The sequence below is a fragment of the Lycorma delicatula genome, chromosome 2, assembly GCF_047948215.1.
Source record: "Lycorma delicatula isolate Av1 chromosome 2, ASM4794821v1, whole genome shotgun sequence".
Taxonomy (NCBI): Eukaryota; Metazoa; Arthropoda; class Insecta; order Hemiptera; family Fulgoridae; genus Lycorma; species Lycorma delicatula.
The window spans coordinates 159,563,268-159,587,850 of record NC_134456.1 but is presented as its reverse complement, the minus strand read 5'-3'; the positions used below and the strand labels follow the sequence as shown (position 1 = coordinate 159,587,850).

Here is a 24,583-nt window from a genome sequence, read left to right as displayed (position 1 = left end):
ACAGTAAGTGGAAACAAAATAAATTGTGGTTAAAACCCCCTATTTCTGTGAAGTCTGTAGTCTGTGTTTCATTGTGAATAAGAATTTTATTAACTTTTTTTAAATTTTTTTGGCAAAGTAATCTGTTTATAAGAACAAAGTATAGCTCAAAGAAACTTAAAAACAGTTCTGTTGTCTATATTTCAGATTTATAGTTAGGAGAATGGGTAATCATTACTAATTAGTCGAGCCTAATGTGACTTATGGTAGATTAATTTGAAAATGCTGTAGGAACATTTTAATTGAAAGAGTTCCATAACTTAGAGGAATACATGAACTACTTTGAAGTTAAAAAAAATATTTAATTTCATCTCTAAGTAGGGGGTGTAACATAAATAGGTTTTTTATTTGTTTTCCTTCTGACCGCTAAGGCTCGCTCATGTTTGCAAAGTTTTGATTTTTTTTTTTCACAAAAAGCTTTCCATTCTTTTACTTTGCTGTCATCTTTCTTTGGTCCATATATCCAGGTTTACATGCTTCTTTTTCTTTTTTATTGAAAACTTAGATTTTCAAATCGGTTTTCTAAATTTATCTCTATCTTTATACAGATTCTTAGAAATGTTTAATATTTTTAGATCTATTTCTATTTCTTTAAACCAGTTGGTGCTTGTGGCTCTGTTTTTGTAGTGATTAAATATTCATTTTGTCAATCTTTGGTTGTTCATTCTTTGTAAATGACCATAAAACTGTAATCTTCTTTGTCGGGTTTAGTCCCCTACTTTTTCAGCATATTTATAAATTTCTTTTTACTCTTCTCTTTCAATTTGCAAATTTCATTTTCATATTTTGTCTGTAAATTTTTCTTAATTTTTTTTCTAATTTTACTATTCTTCCTCTGAAAAAAACTGCAGACATTCTGCCTCGTATAGTGCTTGTATGTTGATTGATTGGAATTGGACTGGAATTGACTCATTGGAACTAGACTAGACTCACCTGAACTGGTTTGGTTTGGACTGGAATTGATCTGTAAGGACTGGTTTGGACTAAAAAACTTCATAGTTGTTTTAGAATTGTTAGTGTTTTTTGGTGTTATGTGAATAGTTTTTTGGATAGTGTTATCAGCATCAGTATGCAATAGTGTAAAAATCAATATTAGTGTGAATTTTTTTAAAAATGTGTTAAAAATTTTAACATTTTTAAAAAGAAACTGTAATTTTGGCTGCGTGTATAAATTTGTGTGTTTATATTATATTTATTTAGTAATTTCTTTCTTGTTTCATGGTTATACAAAAATAAGTAAAAATACTATTTAATGGCCAGTAAAACGCTATATAATGTTTCTTTTAAGATGCAAGCATTCATGAAGGGTTTTAAATTATTAATATAAACCACCCAAACTTAATTCTATAGTTTATTTTTTGGCGAAAATGGCACTCTTTTTATACAAAAGAATCACTTCAATATTTTCACAAACCACAAGGACCTCGAACATTCAAATTGCTAATCCACCCATAATTTGAACAAAGACGCATACAGAAAGGCCACATAATAAGGTACAGTTATAAAACTAGTTTTAAATTAAATTTTATAAATGTTCTTTTGGTAACTATTCCTAGTAAGGGGTAATTATTGTTGTTACTGTAAGGGGTTGTTATTGTATAACCATTAAAAAGATAAGGATTTACATTTTAATTTATTTTTTCGATTTGATTATATTATATAATTATTTATTTTAGGAGTTCCTCTTTTTTTTTAAGATATTTGTTACGCAATAAATTTCTGAGCAATAATTTTAACTTTTACGTACTTGCACCATGTATGTGTTTACATATCAGTAGTATGTAAAAGTTATAAAAATTACTAAGTTAACAACTTATAAGTTGTTACGCATAGAGAATTGAAAAATTGTGAAATACCGTACTATAAAACGGTCCACCTTTTTTAGTATGAGATGTCACCCAAGCGAGAATTCAGTAGAAAAATCTAAAGTTAAGTAGTAGCTTCAGCGACCGAAAGATACCGCTAAAGTGACAAAATGAAAATTTTATTCGGAATAAACATTATCGAATTATTTTTACTTATCAAAACAAAAAGCTCCTAAAGTTTTATTTTAATATATGAAGTCGACAGTTTGTCGTTTGTACTATCTTTTAGAAAGATTAGGCGATATCCATACTATAAAAAACACGATTGGTGATATTCTATAAAAAACATACATATGATCTCGCTTATTTATATGAAACTTATTACTTTACTTTTACTTTATTGCTTTACTTAGTTTACTTTATGTGAAACAAATTAATAAATAATATAAAAACATATTATTGTTTCCATTACTTCGTATTGTTTAAGCGTTATTAGTGGTTATACACTATCATTAGTGTCTTTATTCCCATCAAAATAGTTCTCTATACATTCTTATGTAGATTGGAATGTAAAATATTTCATTTTAAATACTAATAAAACTTGATAAACTACGGTACACTTGTCATGTTAATATTTTTACAAACGTATTTTGTGTACAAGTTATAATTTTTGTCAAATTGGCTAGCTTGCAAACTTGACAGATCGGGACCTGACTAAAAGGGAAGGGGAGTGTTATTGAAATGATAGTATGATTTTGTGAGATTTATTGAATTTTGTTATGCGCAATATTTGTTTTAAAGGAACGGCTGCACATCATTACGAATTGTTTATAAATAATTACATTGTATACTAACATCTCTTGCGTGGTTATTGTATCTCAGGTAAATTTATTGTTTGTACTATTTATAAAGAATTGCGTTTTACTTTTAGATGATTATTTTTTTTAACATTTTCCGTCTCTATTGTTTATAGACGTATTCAGTTGAAAGTTGCAGATGTTTGCAAATAGATTATAATAACTCTTGTTTACATTTGCTTGTTTACCAATATTTCATTTTGTGGTTAGTTGATTTTTTAACCAGTTTAAAACATATATGATGATTGTTTAAAAGACGCGGTTGTGATTAAAACTAGTTTTTATAACTGTACCTTATTATGTGGCCTTTCTGTATGCGTCTTTGTTCAAATTATGGGTGGATTAGCAATTTGAATGTTCTAGGTCCTTGTGGTTTGTGAAAATATTGAAGTGATTCTTTTGTATAAAAAGAGTGCCATTTTCGCCAAAAAATAAACTATAGAATTAAGTTTGGGTGGTTTATATTAATAATTTAAAACCCTTCATGAATGCTTGCATCTTAATAAAAGAAACATTTTATAGCGTTTTACTGGCCATTAAAAGTCATTACTTATGGATATCACCAAGAAAAGTTATTTAGTACATCATTGCATATCATTATTAAGCAACAGATTATCTGGTAAGAGGAAAAACATTGTATTTACAATTTCATTAAACTTTTGTCTGTTTTGTGGAATTAATTTCCTACTATATTGGAATTTTGACATGAATTTGGTTTTTTTTAAAAATAATATAACATGCGTTTTATTTCTTGTACATAAACATTTATTGGACATCATTATTCTCTTAAATACTTTATGTATGTTTAATTTAATTTTTCCATGAAATCATCCTAAATATTAAAACTTTAAAGTAAATTTTGTTAACATTGTGTGGATTTTTTGTAAATTTAACTTAAATGTTTTAACTTATTACCTTTATCTATTGAAGAAATTTAATTAGATTAATTGTTACGCTTGTTTCATCATATCTAGTTTTATTTATATTTGTTATTTATTCTTTATAATCTTAAAAATGGTTATAATTTTTCAGATAAGAATACATGTACATTTTGAAAGTGTAAAAATATTTCATTCAGTAAGTTAGGAATAAGTGAAGCTATTGGTAAGTCTATTTTAGTGAGATACTTATGTATGTAAAATAGTTTTGCTTCTCTTGATTGGTGTCCTGACATACTATTTTTTTTTTTCTCCTTTGTGGATGTTTCAGTTATATGTTCATAGTTTCCTATGTAGCAATTTGTTCATAGGTTTATATAAATTATGCAGTGATACAGTAACGTTGTTTGTTTAAGTTTTGTAGAGTAGCGGTATTGTTAAGCTATAGACCTAATTAATGTATCTTGTTTGTTGCAATTTTAATTATTTGCTACATGACTATTTGTTTTATATATATTTTTTTGTGCAGGATCAGATTTTAGTTTCATTACTTTTTTACTGATATATTCTGTGAGTAATAAAATTTCATGTAGAATTATTATATAACATTTCTTGTCTGTGTTGGTGTAGATTGAACTGTGTGATTGCTTTCTGTTCTTTGCATAGTGATTTTTAATTTATTATTGTTTATTTGATATTGTTAGAGAAAATTTAGAGGCGGGGTTGGTGAATTCAGTGTTAAAGACTAGTTTAATTTGTGTTCAGTTAATACTGTTTTAATTTTTAAGCTGTGTTTGAAATCCTTCTACATTAAACTGAGTTCTTGACTTCAAGTGTTATGTTTGGGTCTTTCTTAAGAATGAAATGTCTATGAAAGTTATTAATGAATTTTTAACTGATTCTTTTGCAAAATTGTTACAGTTTAACCTTATTTAAAGTATTTAATAACTTTTACAAAATTATTTTATAATAATAATTTAGAACAGCAGTGAGGAAGTAGTTTAGAGTAACTCTGAATTTTTGCCTAAAAAGTATATTAATTTGGATCATCTTTAGGTCTAATTAATATGAACTGTAACTGCTTCCAGTTTATCATAGCTAATTCTATCCAGTTTATCATAGCTAATTCCATCCAGTTTATCATAACTGGAGTGAATAAAAAATCTATCTGTGTACTGTTATATTTTTTTACTAATTTCTCAAGTAATACTAATAGTCTAAAATTATTTCACTAATAATTTCTGATTTTTTTATATATATATATTTTTTTTATTGTTATTATTGAATAATTATTTATTGTAATTTTTTTTACAGTCACGGGGTTAATAATTATTAATAAATCAATATATTTAATTTAAAAAAATAAAAAAGCAGATGAAGTCTTATTCAAACCGATGTGCCCCTTCCCCTTATAAGATCCAAATATTTCAGTAATTAAAGTTTCATATTGCTATAATTCTAGAACCAATGTTATCATAAGTACCACTTATGATATATCTTTGAAAAGCTCTTGATGAGGGCTTATTACTGCAGTTACGAAAAAGTCAGAAATCAAAATATTATTTATTTTGGGTGTTTTTGGACACTTTTGGTTCAGTTAATTGCAATCAAAAGGGGAGGTGCACAATTAGATGTTACAACAGTCCTAAATCCAAAATTTCAACATACTATGGCTAATCGTTTTTGAGTTATGTTCATACATACGTACATACAGACATCATGCCGAAACTAGTCAAAATGTATTTAGGGATGGTCAAAATGAATATTTCCATTGAAATCTGAAAACCAAAATGTTTTGCGATTGCAATACTTCCTTTACTTTGTACAAGGAAGTAAAAATAGCACATCCTATGTACATATTTTCTCAACTTACAGTAACTTTTAACTATTTTATTGAAATCACAATTAAATAACGGTCAAGTTGTAGGTCAAATCCAAGGTCACCATGATAAGTGCCCATTCTTTTATCTCAAAGCACAAGATTTATTTCAAGGACCTTGTTCTGGGTGAAATGGGTTCCAAAAAAAGACTAGATGCAAAACCAGGAACAGGTCTAACAGGAAATTTACCTCTAATCTGAGTAACTTGTATTTAGGAGATTTTTTTTTTTTTATTGTGGATAGTTTATGAGAAAATCGCCTGGGGTGATTAAAATGAAACACTATATATATATATATATAATGTATGCACTGTTATAAATAGTACACATAAGGGTCAGTCACATATAAACAGAACAGACTGTAGTCTTCACAGTTCATAAACAAACATGAGTGAACTAGCCTGGAGGGATACACGGGATATGTGGGAAGGAGGGATGGGTCCTCCAGCCTCCTCTGTATTCGAATCTCTCTAGTCATTTCAACCCTCTGAAATCTTGGTTATGAAGTTTGGAAATATAATATTGCTAGTCATAGTGCCAGCAAATTTAAAGGAGGGTGTAAAGCTGTAGAAAATGAGTCACAGCAGGCATTTAAGAACAAGTGTTATGGATGACAACATTCAATTGATCTGTGATTTCATTAAAGACACTAGTATTTGTCTGTTTGTAGTTGGTAAAATGGCTTCAGAAGGGGGTATCAGTCATGAAAGTGCCCATTCTTTTATCTCAAAGCACCTTGGGTTCTGCAAGGTGCAAGATTTATTTCAAGGACCTTGTTCTGGGTGAAATGGGTTCCAAAAAAAGACTAGATGCAAAACCAGGAACAGGTCCAACAGGAAATTTGCCAAAGATTTTTGACTTCATTTGGAAATAAGTTTTTGTATCAAATAATTGCATATATTGAGATGTGAGTCCATCATTTCAGCTCCAAGTTGAAATCAGTTAGTATGTTATGGTGTAGGTGTGGAGAGCTTTACTCTTTAAAGGTAAAAATACATTCATCACCTGGAAAAATAATATATCCATCTTTTAGGACTGGAAAGGTAGATTGCACAACAATTTTCTCCATGAACATTGCCTTGTGAATGTTGCATACAACTACCATTTCTTAAATAAAGTGATAGCCACCTACAGGAATAAAAGGTGCCACCAGATGTGGTACGGAAATTTTTGGGGAATGAAAATACCTTGTCTGACCAAGATTTGATCTCAGAAATTATCTGTAAAAAACATAGTTGCTACAATTCTATTAATTAGTTGATATGGATTAGGTGGTATAATTCAGCTCAGCTAACACAGCCAGAAAGGGCACAGGAAACTATTTCACTCCTCCCTTTTCATAGGTACTAAGTAAATTATATCAACTGAATGAATTAGTTTTATGGTAAAGATGTGATTGTAAATATATTGCACAGAATCATACAGTGTTTGTGCATGATTTGTGTTTTTCTAAGGATAATAAGAATTAGGTTTTTTTCTTGTTATCTTATTATGTTTATTGTTATTATTATTTTATTTTTATGAGGAATCTCTTTTGTAATAAAATACTTATTTCTTCACCCAGTTCTTAGTGCTTTATTCTATTGTTTGTTAATATAATATTCTGTTGTTTATATATATAATCAGCTTTATGGTTACCCTACATAAATTAGTAGTTTTATGAATGATTGATTATGTACTTAATTATATTCTGTATGCCATTTTGCAGTATATGATTCATATTCATAAAGTAAGGGCCATTAAAAAAAATTAACTTGTAAGAAAAGTTTTTACTTACAGTTTTAGTTTAATACATATCTACTTCACTTTTCCACATAATCGCCATTCAGTTCTAAGCCCTTTTCGTAACACTTCACCAGTTTCTTTAACCCCTATGCATAAAAGTTCACCATTTGGGAATTGAACTAGTTGACAATGGCAGTCTTGAGTTCCTCGTCGTTTTGAAACCATTGTCCACCTAGCCACTTTTTCAAATGCAAGAAGAAGGAAGTATAGTCTGCAAGGTCGGGACTATACAAAGGGAGGTCAAAAAGTTCCCAACGAAGATCTCGAACCTTTTTCTTGGTTAAGGCAGTGGTGTGTGGATGCGCGTTGTCGTGAAGGAGGATTATGCCGGACACAGTTTCCCACATAGTCAATTTTGGATCGATTGCATGTCTCAGTTTTGTGAGTGTTTTGCAGTACACGTCAGCTGTAATTGTTGTTCCACGTTCCATGAAATCAATCAAATTGACACCCTTTTCAACCCAAAAAATGGTAGCCAACATTTTTTGACTAGTGCAGAGATTGCTTAAACTTTTTCGGTTTTGGGAAACTTGAATGCTGCCCCTGCGTTGACTTATTTTGATTCTGTTTTGTGTAGGATATCTATATCTCGTCGCCCGTAACAATGTGGAAAACAAAATCATTTCCATCTTGTTGATAGCAATCCAAAAACGCTTGTTCATTCTTTGCTGTTTCTGTTGGTTGGCGAGCTTTTTCGGTACCCACCTTGAACACAATTTGTGATAGAGCTTTTTTGTGTCTGTGTCGTGTAAATAGAGGTGCTCCCAACATGTGGAAATTCATCAGCCAGAATAGTAATTGTCAATCGCAGTTTTCAGTTCACTTGTTCATATTTCGTTGGTCTGAACACTGGGCCTGCCATTCTGTCGTGTCATGCACATTTGTGCGGCCATTTTAAACACAATTGTCTAACCATTCCTTTACTCATTATTGTAGGTCTGTGCACTAGGCACAAATCCGAATGAATTTCAGCATCTAAAGATCCTTTTACACACAGAAATCAAATCATAGTGTGCACTTCACAACTGTTTGGAGAAACGATTGTCGCAGACATTGCAATCTGCATTCACTGCAGGCAAATTACTACTGAATCAAAACAACTGCAGTGGCCTTGTAAATAGCCGATAGATGGCCCTGCATGCATGAAACTATGTCAGTTCCGCTAATATTGAAATATAAGCTGACAGCCCTTACTTAATGAAAATGCCTCGTATTTAGTACTTTGTATTAATATTTTTATTGTATGTATATCAAAGTATCATTTTTGGTATGTTAAAAAACTCACTTTTTTAATGAGTTAGTTTAATTTTTTAAATCAGATTGTTCGGAATATCTTCTAGTATGTAGCCAAATTTTTGTTGTAATTTAATCAAGAGTTCCTTGATATTTTTAATGCATTACCTTAATATAAAATATTTTGTAAGCGTATAAGACATTTTTTAAGAAATAATTGTTTAATTTTGTGTAATTAATGTAAGTCTTTGGTGTGCTCCTATGTTGTTAATTATCCTAGTGTTTTTCAGAATTATCTTAATTTATCCAATTATAGTTGACCATTTATAATATTTGGTGTCATTTTAAATTGCTAAGTTTGTAGCTAATTATTGCTTATTCTTAAAACATTATCTGAAAATATTTGTATATAAAGTTTGTAAGGTGATAATTACTCTTGTAATTTGGTGTTTATTATATTTGTGTGGTCCTGTTTTGAAAGTGGACCCGTACCGTAATTTTCAGTTTCTGAATTTCTGATATCAGTAAATAAATTATTTACTGTTAAGTAATAATATACAATATTAAACTGCTAATATTTATCTTATCTGTTGTTGTAATTGTATTTCAACCTGTTATTTTATCCTAGTTATATTGCTGGCTATATGCTAGTCAGTTTAGTTATTTTAGTCGGGTACTGTGTGTGTTTGCTATACTTGACACTGTTCATTATTTTCATCTGAAATGGGTTTGATTGACTAAACAGGTGCAAGAAAAACGACATGCCATTCATTTTTTACAAGAAATTGACATAATCCTAGGTTTTGTGTGCAGTCATGAAATGTATCTTTCATTAAGCGATAAGGAAGATAAATGGCATTGTTAAAGGGCAATTTGTCGTAATTTTGTTCATTTAAGAATGATACGTGGCTGTAACACAGCAAATGAAATTGGAAGATGGTGTTTATTTGCTGTAAGGATGTAGTAGAGAATATACTAGTTTTTAAGATTTGTAACTATGAATTTGGTGTGGGTAGTAGTGCTGCTATAACTGATTGGTTCAATTTTATTAGGGAAGCATGTGTGGACATGTTACTCTTTAACCCAGTACTAATAGACAGGAGTGGTCTGATCATGGAAATAAATTAATCTTTTTTTTCAAGATGAAAATACAATGAGGCAGTTTACCTTCAGCAATGGGTGTTAGAGGAGAAACAATTTGTAGAGAAACAAAGAATATTTTGTACTAGCTGATGCTAGATTTGAGTATATATATATATATAGATTAAACAAACACAAATGAAAGTTTGATAAAATATTAAAAAACTGAACGTTACGGAACATCACAAAATTTAATCTTTCTTTTTTTCCTCTTCCAATCTTCATCCCTTCCTCTCTTTCCTTTTTCCCTTCTTCCCTTTTTTGCAAATATATTTCTTTTCACGTAACTAATATATATTGTGAATATGAGCTAAATCGGACCATAAATACAATCTTTTTAAATGCTCTACCCCAGCGCCGCCTAGTGGGTCCATTCTTTGCAAAAATATTTATTTTCGTGTAAGTAATATATATTGTGATTATGAGCCAAATCGGACATAAATACAATTTTTGGAAATATCTCGACCCCTGCACCCCACCTAGCAGGTCCAAACTAATCTAGAAACCTTCACAGGCATGCACACAACAACTCGCGAAAGTTTCATCGCAATCGGATGAATGGTATAGGAATGCAAATGGGACAGACACACAAACAAACATTCATTTATATATATGAATAAGTTGTTTGGTCTTTGATCAAATGAAAGCACATAACAAAAGAGCAGTTACAAAAGCAGTGTTATAAAAGAATGTATTAGAACTGGGACAAAGATAATTTCTGATTGTTGGTGGAGTTACAACGTAACATTGACCTGTTTAAATCAAATTTTATAGGATATCACCTTGTTTTGGCTTACAGAGTAGTGAATATAAGAAGACTTCTTTTACTATTATAATAGCAGTTTAGGAAATGTGTCCACTTTCAAAATAAAACACCATTTTTTTTTTTCAAATATTGTAATAATTATTCTAATTTCTGTTTTCATTAGGTTAAAATTCAATGGTAGTTATGATGAGGTTGTATTAATTGAACAAAACAACTAGTTTTCTAAATGTGTTTTGTTTTCTAAAAGTATGTCTAAGAGTTTTTCTTGAAAATATTTAATCGCTACAAAGTAAAAAGTATGCAGCCTTGCTTTGATGTGTAGATGAATTACTACACTAGCAGTAGTATATCCCATATAATAAGCTAACTGCACTCTTAACGTGTAAATTTACTGTTGAATATTTAAAAAAAATTCATTGCATTATTTCTGTTAGCTCATCATATTCAAATTAGGGTGAAAGAATGATTTCAAAGTACACAGAATTCTCATTGTACCTGATACTTATTCCCAATAAGTCAAATCTCCATTTTGTAGAAATTTGAGCTTTGTCATATATACTAGTTTGATTAATACATACACTTTTGGCAATTAATGACAACAGTAAAGAAATCAATCCAATTAAATGTCTATCACATATTAATGGATACTATCTCTCACTAATAAACATAATGTTATGTAAATTATGGACAAAATTAAAAACCCCACTAACAAAATGCATATGCTAATGTACATTAACCAACATTTTGTAAAAGAAAGTTATTGTTGTGCTTTCAGAGCTACAAAGAAATACTCAAGATCATAAAACATACTAAGAGAACATTCTGATAAACACCCTGGAGTATGCAAATTAAATTATTGCAACTACCAAATAGTACATTGAGCAGAAGATGGGCTTTCAGTTACAAAGCCCAAATCACCTTATAAAACTACACATGCACAAAGTTATTAACCAGAACAATTAGATCTTATATGTAGCAATTGAAACCCATCAATGCACTCATATTATGTGAAATTTACAGACGTCCTCAGTTTGATAAAAACAGCATATTGAATGAATTAAGTCAATGCAAGTGAAGTACTTCAATACATTATGAAGAGGTTTAATAAACACTTTATCTTTTAATCATTTAAAATAAAATTCTTTAATTTAAATTTGTTTGTTTTCTTCACACAATTTTTTTCTGTTTGTTTTACTAATTGATATTGCTTCTATCTTTTCTGTTTAATTGGTGATACATTTTTTTGGTTATTGCTCTTAAAATATAAAATACTCAGTTTGATGTGGATGCCACTAATGACAGCACAATTATTATTAATTATTCATTTATTTGGAAAGATTTCACTTTTTCCTACATTTTTGCATTCATAGGAGTACTGATAATATATGGAGCCAATCATTCAAATGAAGATCATGTTTTTTATTTGTTCAATTAGAATTAATATGTATTATATTGAGTGCCCATGGGATTAAATAGATTTTGTAATATCATAAGAGTCCATTTCAATGATGCTAACAAGGGAACAGCGTTTGGAGGAGGATAAACTACACTGATGCTAAACTCTCTGTCTGGGTGATGCTAAATTCTAAACTTCTCAGCATATATAGATCCACAGAAAATCTTATAGTAGATTAGCAATTATTTGCATACAGAGGAAGGACATAATTAATACAATACGTTCTAAGCCTACCAAATACAGCGTAAAGATGTGTTGAACATATGTTAAGGAAAAGTATTATCCTCTTCCTGGCCAAATGTACACTAGAAAATTAAAAGCTGGATGAGAAGTCAAACAAATATAAAGTTTGTCAAGTAATTACTTACTCCATTCAAAAGCTTAGCTTGTAATATTACAATAAATCATTTTTTCACGACTTCCTTTGGAGCAACATCTATTATCTTGAAATCTGACTGTTGTTGGTATAAAATTAAATAAAAAATGTATTCCAACAGAAATAAAGGAAACAAAAAATTCAGCTCTTCATTTATCATATTTGGTTTCCATGATATCAGTTACACTTTTGCACTCTGTGCACCATTATGTTATTTATGTTAGGGACCAAAAAATAAACAACATTATTCACTTCTATAATAAAACTAAATCTGGTATAGATGTGTTGGTTAAATTAGTAGGTAAATATAGTATTAGAAGATTGGCAAACAGGTGGCTATGCTGGTAAGCTCTAGGCTATACTGAAAGAAGAATAGTGTGGTAATCAGTCAAAAAATGGGTAATTTGTTGTAAAATTTTGGGATCAATTATGCCAGGGGATGGGGTAGATAGTATTTTGGGGTTAATTTTTTAAAAAATTTTACAAGCATAAACCCACTTATATTAAGTTCAGTACATGCGTTCATGCTTATTTTACCTTTTTAAAAAAAGTTTGCCTAAAATTTACCCCTTCCCCAGTAATAAAAAAAAAGCTGTCTTTTTATTAAATGCATATTTCTTAATATAAGAAATATGGCATAGTAGTAGTGAAAGTGAACCAAAAAAATATTTTAATATAGTTTTATAAGTTCTAAATTTAAAAATATCAATTTAAAAAATTTTTTAAAACTTTATTTATTTATTTTCATGAGTAATGAGTAATTAAGAATAAATAACCAGTACCAGGAAAGTATTTCAACTTTGTCAGCCTTTTTTTTTACAACATAGTTGGACATTACTGCATTTGCAGCATATGTGTGAAGAATTTGCAGCATAAGTGTTGAGAATAATAACACTGATAGACAAAAAAAAAATTCTTAATGTATCTAAGTGATACCATTTTTTGAATTGCTTTTTTTGCGAACATTACAGATCTGTAAATACAATTTTTTTATCACCCTTAGTTTTAAATAAATTACGCTTAAAAAAAAAAATCAAGGAAAAATGTAGTTAAAATCTGTAATTTGATCTAATTTTGCATGATCATACCTGTGTTAGAATGATTTTCTGATGCTTTCTTTTATAAATAGTCTCAGGCAGATCCAAAATTAATGTCCAACAGTAATTGGCTAGCATGTTAATATTCTATTTCCCTTTATAGCGGATTTCCTTCACCGAATTGTCTTGGTGGAAATGTTCACTGTGTTCGTCACTTATGTCTCTGAGGTTGCCTATGAAAAAATCCAGATGTGAGTGGAGGAAATGTATTTTTAAAGACATATTACATCCCATAGCTCTGTATGAAGTAAGAAGTTTATTAACAATATCGTGGCAATTGTCCAATTTTTGTTTGCCGAGAAACTTTTTGCAAATGTCTTTAAATGAAGCCCAAGCTGCACTTTCTACATTATTTAACAGTGAGTTATATACATCGTCTTTGACCAAACTATCTTATTTAAGGACCAACAAATATTCCATCTTTAATTTTTCCCCTACTTACATTTGGAAATTTCTGCCTGATGTATAAAAATCCAGGACTGCCCTTCTTTATCACTTTTACAAAATTTTTCATTAGTCCTAGCTTGATATGGAGAGGGGGTAAAAATATTTTTTTGGGTTCAACTAAGGGCTCATGAATAATATTTTTCCCATTTGTAGTTAAGTTGTCTTGTTTTTTCCACTCTTTAGTAAAATAATGTTTATTCCTAGCTTAGCTGTCCCATTCACAAAGAAAACACATATACTTTGTATAGCCTAACTGCATGACTAACAAAATAGCTATAACTTTCAGATCGCCCCACATGTGTGTGTTCCATCTATGTTTTTTATAATTTATTTTTTCAAGAACATCTTTTATCACATCGTATGACTCTTTTAAATTAATACCATAAGTGATTTGTATTTAAGGATATTTGTTACCATTGTGTACTTGGATGAATCTATGAAAAGGCACCAGTCCTTAGGTTTCTGAACTTGTCCTAAGTGCAACATAAGTTCATCAATATTTGTGCAATAAATCAAATTAATTTCATCAATAAAGTACTGAGAAAGTTCTTTTTGTTGGCTTTGAAAGCCTGAAATTTTTGTATTTTTTTGAAGTAAATTCCAACCTTGCAGTCTTGATCCTAACAGGTCAGCTTGATTTTTTGATAAATTTTAATTCCTAACTAAGTCATTTAATTCACCTTGTGATATAAGATGTGGCTTATTGGAAGATAATTCAAAATCAAAATCATGGTTGTCTTCTTCAGTACTGCCTGATTCCTCATCACTGCTTTTGAAACATATATTCACAAGTGGCTCAGAAACTAGAATAATTTCACTGTGAGGTACAGGCCTGATTGCAGATTGCATTGAAGGATATTTTACAGTACGTTTCAATATTTATAGAAATTCCACACACTTGTTAAACAGAAGAAACAATCGGTTACATGATCCTTTAGTTCACACCAAACAATGGGTACACCAAATGGCAAAACTTTCCATGTAACTTTCAGCCACCCTCTACAGAACAATTAGTGCTTGCTATATGAGGATCCCACATCTTATCCTGATCACCAATTTTACACTGAAAGTACAAATGATGTGCTTTTTTAATTAAAGTTTTAATGTTTTCTCTATTTGATTTTATTATAAACTCACCACATACATAAAAAAAGGCATCAACATCATTTACACAATTTTGAGGCATTATGACACTGCACTGTTAACAACTTAAGACAGCAATAAGACTGAATAAAATTAATTCATTCGTAAATCCAGTGCTTATAGCCGTGTTTTCAGCTATATGTTTTGACCTGCACGGACATGATTAATCTTGTCCATGAAGGCTCACTCTTCAGTATTAGATATGATGTCATAATATGTGACTATGATATGATTTAATTCTTTGTCTAGTGTTGTTTATTTGTAGCTTACAAATTATGTTAACAAAATTGAACAATAAAAAATGAGCTAACAGAATACAATATAGGAGCTTAAAATGCCAACTATAGTTGAGAAATAAAATAAATCCTTTAATTAAAATTTAAAAAAATTTCAAATATGGTGGGTGAGTCTCAGTTCATATTCGTTTTCAGCATCAAAAATAGATTAAAATCATGTATCGTGTTAAAAAAAAAATTATGTTTATCAGTGTAATATGTTCAAGAGCAAGATAAATTAGCACTGAATGTTTTCAAAGCAACTAGGTGAAGAAGATTTATCTTCCTGTAATCAAAGATTGATTGCTAAATCAATAAGTTATTAGGAATTTACAAAATTAGCAATTGAAAGTGTTCTAAATAGATCTCTTACTGCCTCTCCACAGCAACTCCCTTCATTTCTGAGTTATTAAAAGTGATAAAACTGATCTGAAAATCATCATTGAATCTTGTAGTGTTATTTATATGGCGTCTCCACAAGAAAAGAAAGACTCGTCATGTTTTCAGTGTAAAACACTTTTAGGTGATGAACATTCATCTATGTGTTAACTAATTGTAGAAACTGCCTGTTGCCATTTAACAAATTATTTTGAACTCTTATGTTTGTTCAAAAATATATTTAAAAAAAAGTGTGTAAATTACTATTTCCTTTTGATTTATGTATTTATCCTCAAATTAGAATGTCATGTAGGTATTCAGCTATCCTGGGTAGCAACTAGAGGACTACTCAAGATTAAGATTACATAAATATTTAGAAAAAAATTAAATTAAATTAGATATGACAAGAATCTTTTTGGAATAATTCAGTTAATGGAGATCTGAGCTCATAATAGAATCTATTGTTTGTAACAAAATGATTCCAGCTGAACTTAAAAATGGCTATCCAGTTAGTAATATAAGGAGGGTTAAGCAATAGAATTAGCTAATTATTTTTCATTAATAAATAATTTTAGTAATACCCCTTGGATGTTGTAGGGTATACTTTTAGAAACATAACTATTTTATAAATGTAAGTTTGTTTTGTTACCCTGATTACTGAAATGCAGCAGTTTTGTCCTTAATATCCATTTAACAAACTTTTATTAATTTAATTTAAAATTACCTGAATAAATCCTGTGGCAGAAAGATTTTTAATTAGTTTGACCTCATGAATGTGAATCATTCTGTAATAACACTGATTATGTTGTAATTGTTGGTACAGAGTACTGCTGTGAATAATATCCTGTTTTCTAGTATTCATGTGCTTTCATGAGCACATAAAAAGTTGGCATGTGGTATTTGGTCAGGAATCATAATTTAGATCACTGTTGTTTTTAAAGAAAAGTTATATATAATATTTCCGCCTAGCAATATTACTTTTGGTTCAAAATATAAATTTACGGTTTTATTTATTTAACAGATTTATCGGTCTTATGTAACTTATTAATTTGTAGTTAGGTTATTAGTTATATAGATACAATTACTAATTGTTGTTTTAAATGTTCACATAATATGAATTCTCTGTTTGCAACTTCAGAATCACAGTTTTTATTGGTTACATAGCACATCTGACCATAACTCAGTGCCATAACTGAGTTTGTAGGGAATATCTACTACAGATGTCAAACTGTAGTTCAGATCGTAGAAACAGGCTTACATATTGTAGTTACTAAATTCTATCTCTGGATTTTAAATAAATTTTTTCATCTTTAATCTCCTCATTAAGTTCTGTTCTTACACAAGCTTCAAAATTTTCCATACCCTTTCAACTAAAAATGTACAAATATTCTTACATTAAAATACTGTGTACGTTTTAATTATATTGAACATCAAGGAGAGCTGAAATGGAGTGCGTTTAGTTTTTTTATTTTGGAACCCGATCAAATGAATTTTCATAAAACCTTTATAATTTGTTATAAATATTCAGTACTAAAATGTTTTACAGTTAAGCACTGTCAGTTTTTCTTAAATTTATTTAATTTATTCCTTTATGTGTTAAGTACTCATATTTAAGGAAAACATTTGGAAAGTAAGTTTTTTTGTACTCCAAACGTCAGCAATCAAATGAGAATAAAATTTTAAAGAGAGAGAAATGGTTAAAATTAAGTTTTCAAGTTTGATATAAGTGGATCTTGTATTGATGTAGATTGCTTTTATAATGGCTGATAAGCCACAGTCCTAATCACTTAGACTGGTTTAACATTTTTAACCCATAATGAGAAATGACACCCAAGTTTTGTATATTTATAATTAGTGTATAATATTGAGTAATATTGTTTATATTTTCTATTTGTGTGTGCATTTTTTGTTTGTTTATACCATCATATTTTGATGTTTTGTTTGCCAAAGTCAGTTTATTTTAAGTATTTTGTTCAGTTTTTGTATTACCAGGTAATAATTAAGTTTATAATATTAAGGTTCTAATATTAGATTTTTAATACTATGCTATTATGCCGTATTCTTATGTTTTAGTAGTATCATCATCTTCAGGAACATCAGCTGCAATGTCGGATAGCATGGTGTCATCTGATAGCTGTGCTAGTGCTAAGACTAATAATAAAAATAAAAAGTTACCATCAGGAGCTACTCCGGTTTCTGGTGTTAGCTTACAAGATTACACATTATTATCACTTCTAACCAGTGCTTTATTTCTAATCAGTTCAGCACTTATTGTGTTTGCTGCATTTCGTAATACTTTAACATGGTCAGTTACTCAGATTATATAAATTATATCAGCTTAAATGTTAAAATTTATATCTACAAAAAATTAAAATCAATTGAAATACTGCTTGAAATTGGTTTTGTAAGTCTTGTTTATTAAAACAGAATCACGTTTCTTTTGATAACAGAATATAAACGTGAAATTTAATGCAATAGAATCAATTTTTTAAATAAAAAAAATTTAGAATTTATTTGCTTCTATATGTATTTAAAAAATCTGATGTGAACATCGCATGACTTCCTTATACGCCTGTTAAATTACTTATACACATATTTTTAAAATGAAAAGTATATAAAATTTTATTTCATTAATAACTTCTGATAATTTTTCTTTTTTTTTTAATTCTAATTTTTTTATTATTTATTGTAAAACTTTTTTACCCAGAGGTTAATAATTATTAATAATTCAATATATTTAAATTTAAAAAAATGAAAAAGAGATGAAGTTGGGTTTGAACTGATGTGCCTTTCTCTTGTAAGATCCAAATAATTCATTAATTAAAATTTTATTTGACTATAACTCTGGAACCAATGAAAATAAGTACCACTCATGATATATCGCTGAAAAGCTCTCAATGAGGTCTAATTACTGCACTTAAGAAAAAGTTAAAGATCCAAATTTTTTGAGTTTGGGCTTTTTTGGACACTTTTGGTTCAGTCGATTGCAATCAAAAGGGTAGGTTAGGTACACAACTAGATGTTACACCAGTTCCAAATCAAAAATTTCAACATTATACGGCTAAATGTGTTTGAGTTATGCGAGATGCATACTTATGTTCATACAGACATCATGCCAAAACTAGTCAAAATGGATATTTCCATTGAAATCTGAAAAGTGAAATTTTTCGTGATCGCAATACTTCCTTTACTTCATACAAGGAAGTAAAAATTGAGATAATTTTTATAATAATAACAAATTATACAGAAGTTCTTACAGAAGTAAGAACTTTTTATATACTTTAAAACCATATAAAATTTATTTTGTTACTCAAAGGTGTTGACAAGTAATGAAGCCAATAAAACTGCTAAAACACTATTCCTTCTAACCGTAAACAACATATCGAAAAATACTGATACTATTTATTTTATTCAGATTTTAAAAATTACATCTAAACTTATTAGAATGATTAAATTGATAATTAATAAATAGTCAATTACAGAATGATAAATAATAATTACAAAATGATAAATTATAATAGGAAGTTGTTCGATTCACTTTTACCTTATTTTACTCCTGTTAATCGAAGTTACGAATAAATCTTGCACTTTTTGATAACAAACTTAGCTAATATAATTTAGTGCTGCTGCCATTTTTTTATTGAGTAGAACTGATAATTATAATTCCTCATTCATCTTTGGTGTAATGTTGTGTCCTCTTCCAGTAGTTAATAGAAAAAGCTCTGAAGGCATGAGAATCTTTAAAATATTTTTCAGTTGAATCTATGTTTGATTATCCCTAAATGATTTCTTGAATGAAGTATCAGGACCCTGTGGATGGAAAAAATGGGTTTGATATTCCTTTTCATTTTCATGTAATTGATTTAAATGACTTCGTTTAACCACCACTTGCCATCATATACACAGCAGACATAATTTTTACATTTTGGCTTTTGTAAACCTATGAGGCAGTCAGAAACACTAATGTCTCCTTGTGTACCAATACTAACGTAACTTTTTCTGATTCAGAGGTCGCCTGGACTTTCAGAGTACATTTCTAACTTGTTTGAACATAATTGTGAAAGGTTCTTGTTTCTGGGACTGTTGTGATTACCTGATAACAAGAACTCGGGTATTATTCAGGCTTTTGAACATCTTTATTAGAGCAGAAAATAAATGTCATATTTTTAATATTGTCTTTGCAATAAGTGTACATTTCAGGTGTAACAATTTGATTGTTGCATGTCTTTTGAAGGCTTACTGTAGTCAGGCCCTTTTACATTTCCACTAATACCATCATATGGTCCTTTTTCATGGTTTAAGGGAAAAATGCTATTCAGCTGTAATTTCAAAATCTTCTTGATGGTAGCACAAAATTGTGAAATTTTTTTTATTTTTATACTGGGCTGAGGAGCCATCAGAAAAATAAAAAGATTTTTTAACTTGTGGTATTAGTGTTTTTACTTTATTTATAACTTGCTTTTGGAAGCAGAAGAATGATGTAGAATTGTGCTTCAAGTACTCAGTAATCACACAGTAGCTTTGGCTTTGTAATTTTCCTTCTTTTTTTTAAATATATGAGAAATGGATGTATTGTGGCCTTAGTTTATTGACCATTGATATAACTGGACTACATCCTGCATCACAAAAGGAAAATTTTGAGATAAGTCTCCTATTATAATACATTCACCCTCAACAAGTTTTACTTCTTAATATTGAGGAAATTAGCTTGTTTCTTTGCAACAAAATTATACCTGTTTATTAGATTCTTTAAATTTTCAGTAAGTTTACTTTTGAAATTGAAGAATTTAAGTGGTTAGTGCACAAAAGTGAACAGAAACCCACTGTTTGAAGATAATTTCAGAATCAAAATCATCCCAGTAATCTGAGCACTTCATTAATGCTAAGCACTAATCCAGGCATTAGTAATGCCTGGACACTTTTCACTCTGTGACAGCATGCATGTTTCATTTTCTATATCACACACCATGGTTGAAAGGAGAAATTTATAATCAAATTTCATTTTTAGAGTAGATACATAAGTTTTACATTTTGGTGGATGTCGTGCGCATGTGCATACACACACACACACACACATACACAACACACATGTTCACACACACACAGTGACAGAGAGGGGGGGAGTGAGTGAGTACCTGACCCACCAGCCAGAACACAAAATTTAGGTCTTAAATCAGCAAATTTTGAAAAACTAATTTTAAATTATGTTTTTGTTTTTGATGGCTGTGTGCAATTCTTTTAAGTTACATAAGATAAGCCTTTTTTGTATATTAATATTCTTTCCATCAGCTAGTCTTACAGAGACATAATCCTTCTTGCCTGGCATCATTCGGCTGTACTCTCATTCAGTAAACTCTAAAATATAGTGCAGTACTGAAGATCTATTATAATTCAATTTGTGACATACTATTTCAGTGTGAATGCCAACTGAACACTCCATAATCTGTTTTTATAAAATGCAAGGGTTCTTACAATAACAGTACAGTTAGTATAAATTATAAAACTACCAATTACACCTCACTTTGTCTTATTACAGTTTCTCTACAACTAAAATAAAAATTTCGCTAATTAATAAAATGAAAATTAAAAGATAACGTATAAAAGAGAAGTTCACTGCTAATAAAACTACTTTATAAACAAGTGTACATTACCTAACCACAGTATTAACACTAGCAACAATACAACATATCACATTGAAATCAAAACAATAATTGAGTCTTCTACAATGTTTACATTCAGGATTATGCAAACATTCATGTCCATGCATGTCTATTCACTTTCATATTTAAACATGAGTTGGTGTGTTTGAGTCTTACTTTAAGTAACAAACTATCTAGAATATAAGCTATCTGTCTCATTATAGATGTATCAAAATATTTTGTATACTAGATCTACATTATTATCTTAAAAACGACATGCTGTGAACACAGTTGAGTGGCCAGCATGGTCTCCTGATCTTATACCACTTGACTTTTTTTTGTGGAGTCATTAAAAATTACTTTATAAAGGAATTCCTGCTAACATACAAGATTTGAGAAATAAAATTGTAAGAGTATGAAGGGGTGTAACTAAAGACAGTTTAATAAAAGTAAGATTTAAATTTCAATAATGACTATTATTGTTTACAGGAAAATGGGAATCATCTTGAACAAGTGATTTAAAAATTGATACTTTTATTTTATTGAGTTACAAAAAAATGTTTTGTTATTTCTGAAGGACTGCTATTATTTAAAAAACCTTCATTACAAAATTAGCTAACGAATAAATTTATATTTTTTGATTAAAAATTATTCATTTACCAATTAGTTTTTATTTAATTTTGAATCATTAAGTTTATCTGGTAGTCATCTTTCAACATGTTATCAGCAAAGAAGTAGGTATAGTTTGTCCAAGCTGAATTGGCACAGATCTGATGAACATCATAGCTGTGTATCTTGCTGCCTAACAAGAATGGGTTTACTCGAATAAAGACAGTATGTATATGGTACTACTATCGTTCATTCCAATCAATGAAAAAATTCACGTCTTATAATTATTAGTTACTTATTTGATCCTGAGTTTATATATTATTAAATTAATAATTAATTTCTTAAGATACAAAATAGATATGTTATGCAATATTATGCAGACTAATCGGCAGACTGATTATTGTTTAGGCCTAAATGTATTTATTTACAGTTTTATAATTGTATAAAATATCCAAGCCAAACACGCACAAGATTGCTTTCCACTGATTACGCTACACTCTTCGCCCTTTGTTCTGGGTGTGGTGAACAGCTGTATTCTAGCCTAGGCTATGAGTCATACGTAAAAAGGTTTCTTTATTCAGGTTTGTGTAAATAATAATCAAAAGATGTACCATTCTAAACATTCAAATGAAACATTAAATCTGTATTTATACAGACCATTCCTGATTCATTCAGACACTAGCTTGTTTTTTAAAATGATTGTGTTCTAATTTATAGTGTATTTGCAGTTAAAACTTGTCCAGTTAATAGTGTGTATCAAAAGAGTATAAGGTTATCGTCTGATTACAGCGTTCTTTGAGTTTCAATTATTGAAAGTAGTTAATTGCAAGAAGTAATTATTGAAAGTAATAATTTATTTGCATTAAATTACTAAATTTTTGTCGGCTCTATTCTTATGGTAGTGAATTGATTTTATTATTTTGCATATTATGTCTAATTTACGTGGAAAAGGCATTCACTACTTAGGGAAAAAATTATACATGACATATTTTTAATTACATGGCAGGAGAAGCTACATTTGGGACGTTTGTTAGTGACCCCATAAAAGCTGTAGAACGTGTTATATCTACCACAGGAGTCTCAAAAAAACAGTTTAACGAATTATTGGTGAAATAGCTTCTGAAAAAAATTCATTTCTCCTCGCAAAGGAACAGGGGGTGTTCATGTTTGCACTCCAGTGTCTAGGCCATTCATCACGAATATGAAAAAAATTGGCAAAAACATAAAATTTTTAATTTGAAGCTATGACTTTCACATAATCTTATAATATATCATCATCAAAGCTTATTGTCAAATCCATTCTGAGATACCATCGTAAAATTATTATTTTTTACCTTTTAGTGTGTTTAATTTAAGACTGGTGTTTTAAAAATATTTTTACTTATTTTTTATTTTATACTTTGTAGTCTTCATAAGTTAATGCTTTACAACTGCGCTAGCGCATAGGTTTGAGCGTATTTAGCGAAGATCGGATCGGTACGTTTTACGGTGGGTGAATGCAATCAAAACAGGGCTAAACGATTTAATTTCTGGATAACCAAAATTCAGTCGATCAAGAGTGTACATGATGCGTTAAACAGTTAGCGCTCGATTTGTTGATACATACATCGTTTGAATCGTAAAATCGGACAAGCGGTTGCCTAAATATTACAGTTGCACCTCCTCCCCAATTTCAGAACAGTGCCCAGAGACACGTGAAAATATCATCTGTCAGGTACCACAGGGAGCAGGTGGGGTACCATCGTGGGGGAGAAAAGAATTTTTCAGAGCGCTAGGAGATATTTGCGATTTTCATTCAAAAATTCGAATCTAGTTAAAAACTATTTAATTTTCCTAAAACTTTGGTCGCTACAGTACAGAATTTCCATTAGCAATTGTATACCGTAATATATATCTCACATAAATTTTCTTTCACTAAACAAAAAAAAATATGCATGTAAACGAGGTTGCATAATTTCAAGGGGCATTTTTTTCACTTAGCAACTTAGGGGCATCTTAACGACTTGAAAATGTTGCTAAAATGTGTTGACATCAGGAGCAAACATGCATGCAAAATTTCAGAGTGACTGGATAACCAGTCTGACTGATTTTGAAATGCTTCAAAATTCGACTGAAAGGTTCCTTACCATGAATATCGCGTACGAAGTCCAAGAGGGAGTTAATATGAGTAGTAAAAATAAGTTATCTAAATATTTGTGTAATGTTTTATTCGGTTATAAATTAATTAATTTTTTTATCTAAATATAAGACTAAAGATAATTTAAAAATTTATGATATGAATTTATTGGTTGGAATAAACATTAGTATAAAAAATATTAAAAAAAAAAATTATACTGCAAATTAGTATAAAATAGTTAAACTAAAAAGTTACCATAAGATAAAAAATCTCATTATAGACATTATTATCATAAAAAAATACATGCTGTGATTATTTTGGATACATTGTTTACGGTTAGAAAGAACAATGTTTTTAGTGGTTTTGGTGGCTTCATTACTAGTCAACCTGTTTGAGTAACAAAATAAATTTTATATGGTTTTAAAGTACATAAAAAATACTTAATACTGTAAAAATTTCAGATTTTTGCCACCTTTCCCACATGTGGTTTTTGGTTCTCAAAAACGAGACATTTTCAAAATATTATGATTTGGTGGCCATTTTTTTTAATGAAGGATACTCAGTAACAGTTCAGTTTTTTTTTTATAAGTATTACTAGTACTTAAGAGTTAAAAGGTAAAAAACAAAAATTTGTAAACATAACTTTAGTAAACATTATAAGATTT

The 24,583-nt window shown here is 29.5% G+C and overlaps 1 protein-coding gene across 8 annotated transcripts in view; it reads left to right on the top strand.

Moving 5' to 3' along the window:
• The first annotated feature begins 2,534 nt into the window (after nucleotides 1-2,534).
• The window catches only part of LOC142319365 (fatty acid hydroxylase domain-containing protein 2), a 56,117-nt gene continuing 34,068 nt past the window's right edge, over nucleotides 2,535-24,583 (top strand). Inside the window, exons 1-3 of one of the 8 annotated variants that reach the window (XM_075356573.1) lie at nucleotides 2,535-2,726; nucleotides 3,734-3,805; nucleotides 17,631-17,859. In XM_075356573.1, coding sequence (XP_075212688.1) covers nucleotides 17,660-17,859 — 200 coding nt within the window. In that variant the 5' untranslated portion in view covers nucleotides 2,535-2,726; nucleotides 3,734-3,805; nucleotides 17,631-17,659. Of the gene's footprint in view, nucleotides 2,727-2,886; nucleotides 3,321-3,733; nucleotides 3,806-17,627; nucleotides 17,860-24,583 lie in introns of those variants that run through there. The other 7 variants (XM_075356572.1, XM_075356576.1, XM_075356574.1 and 4 more) reach the window with 7 other exon arrangements.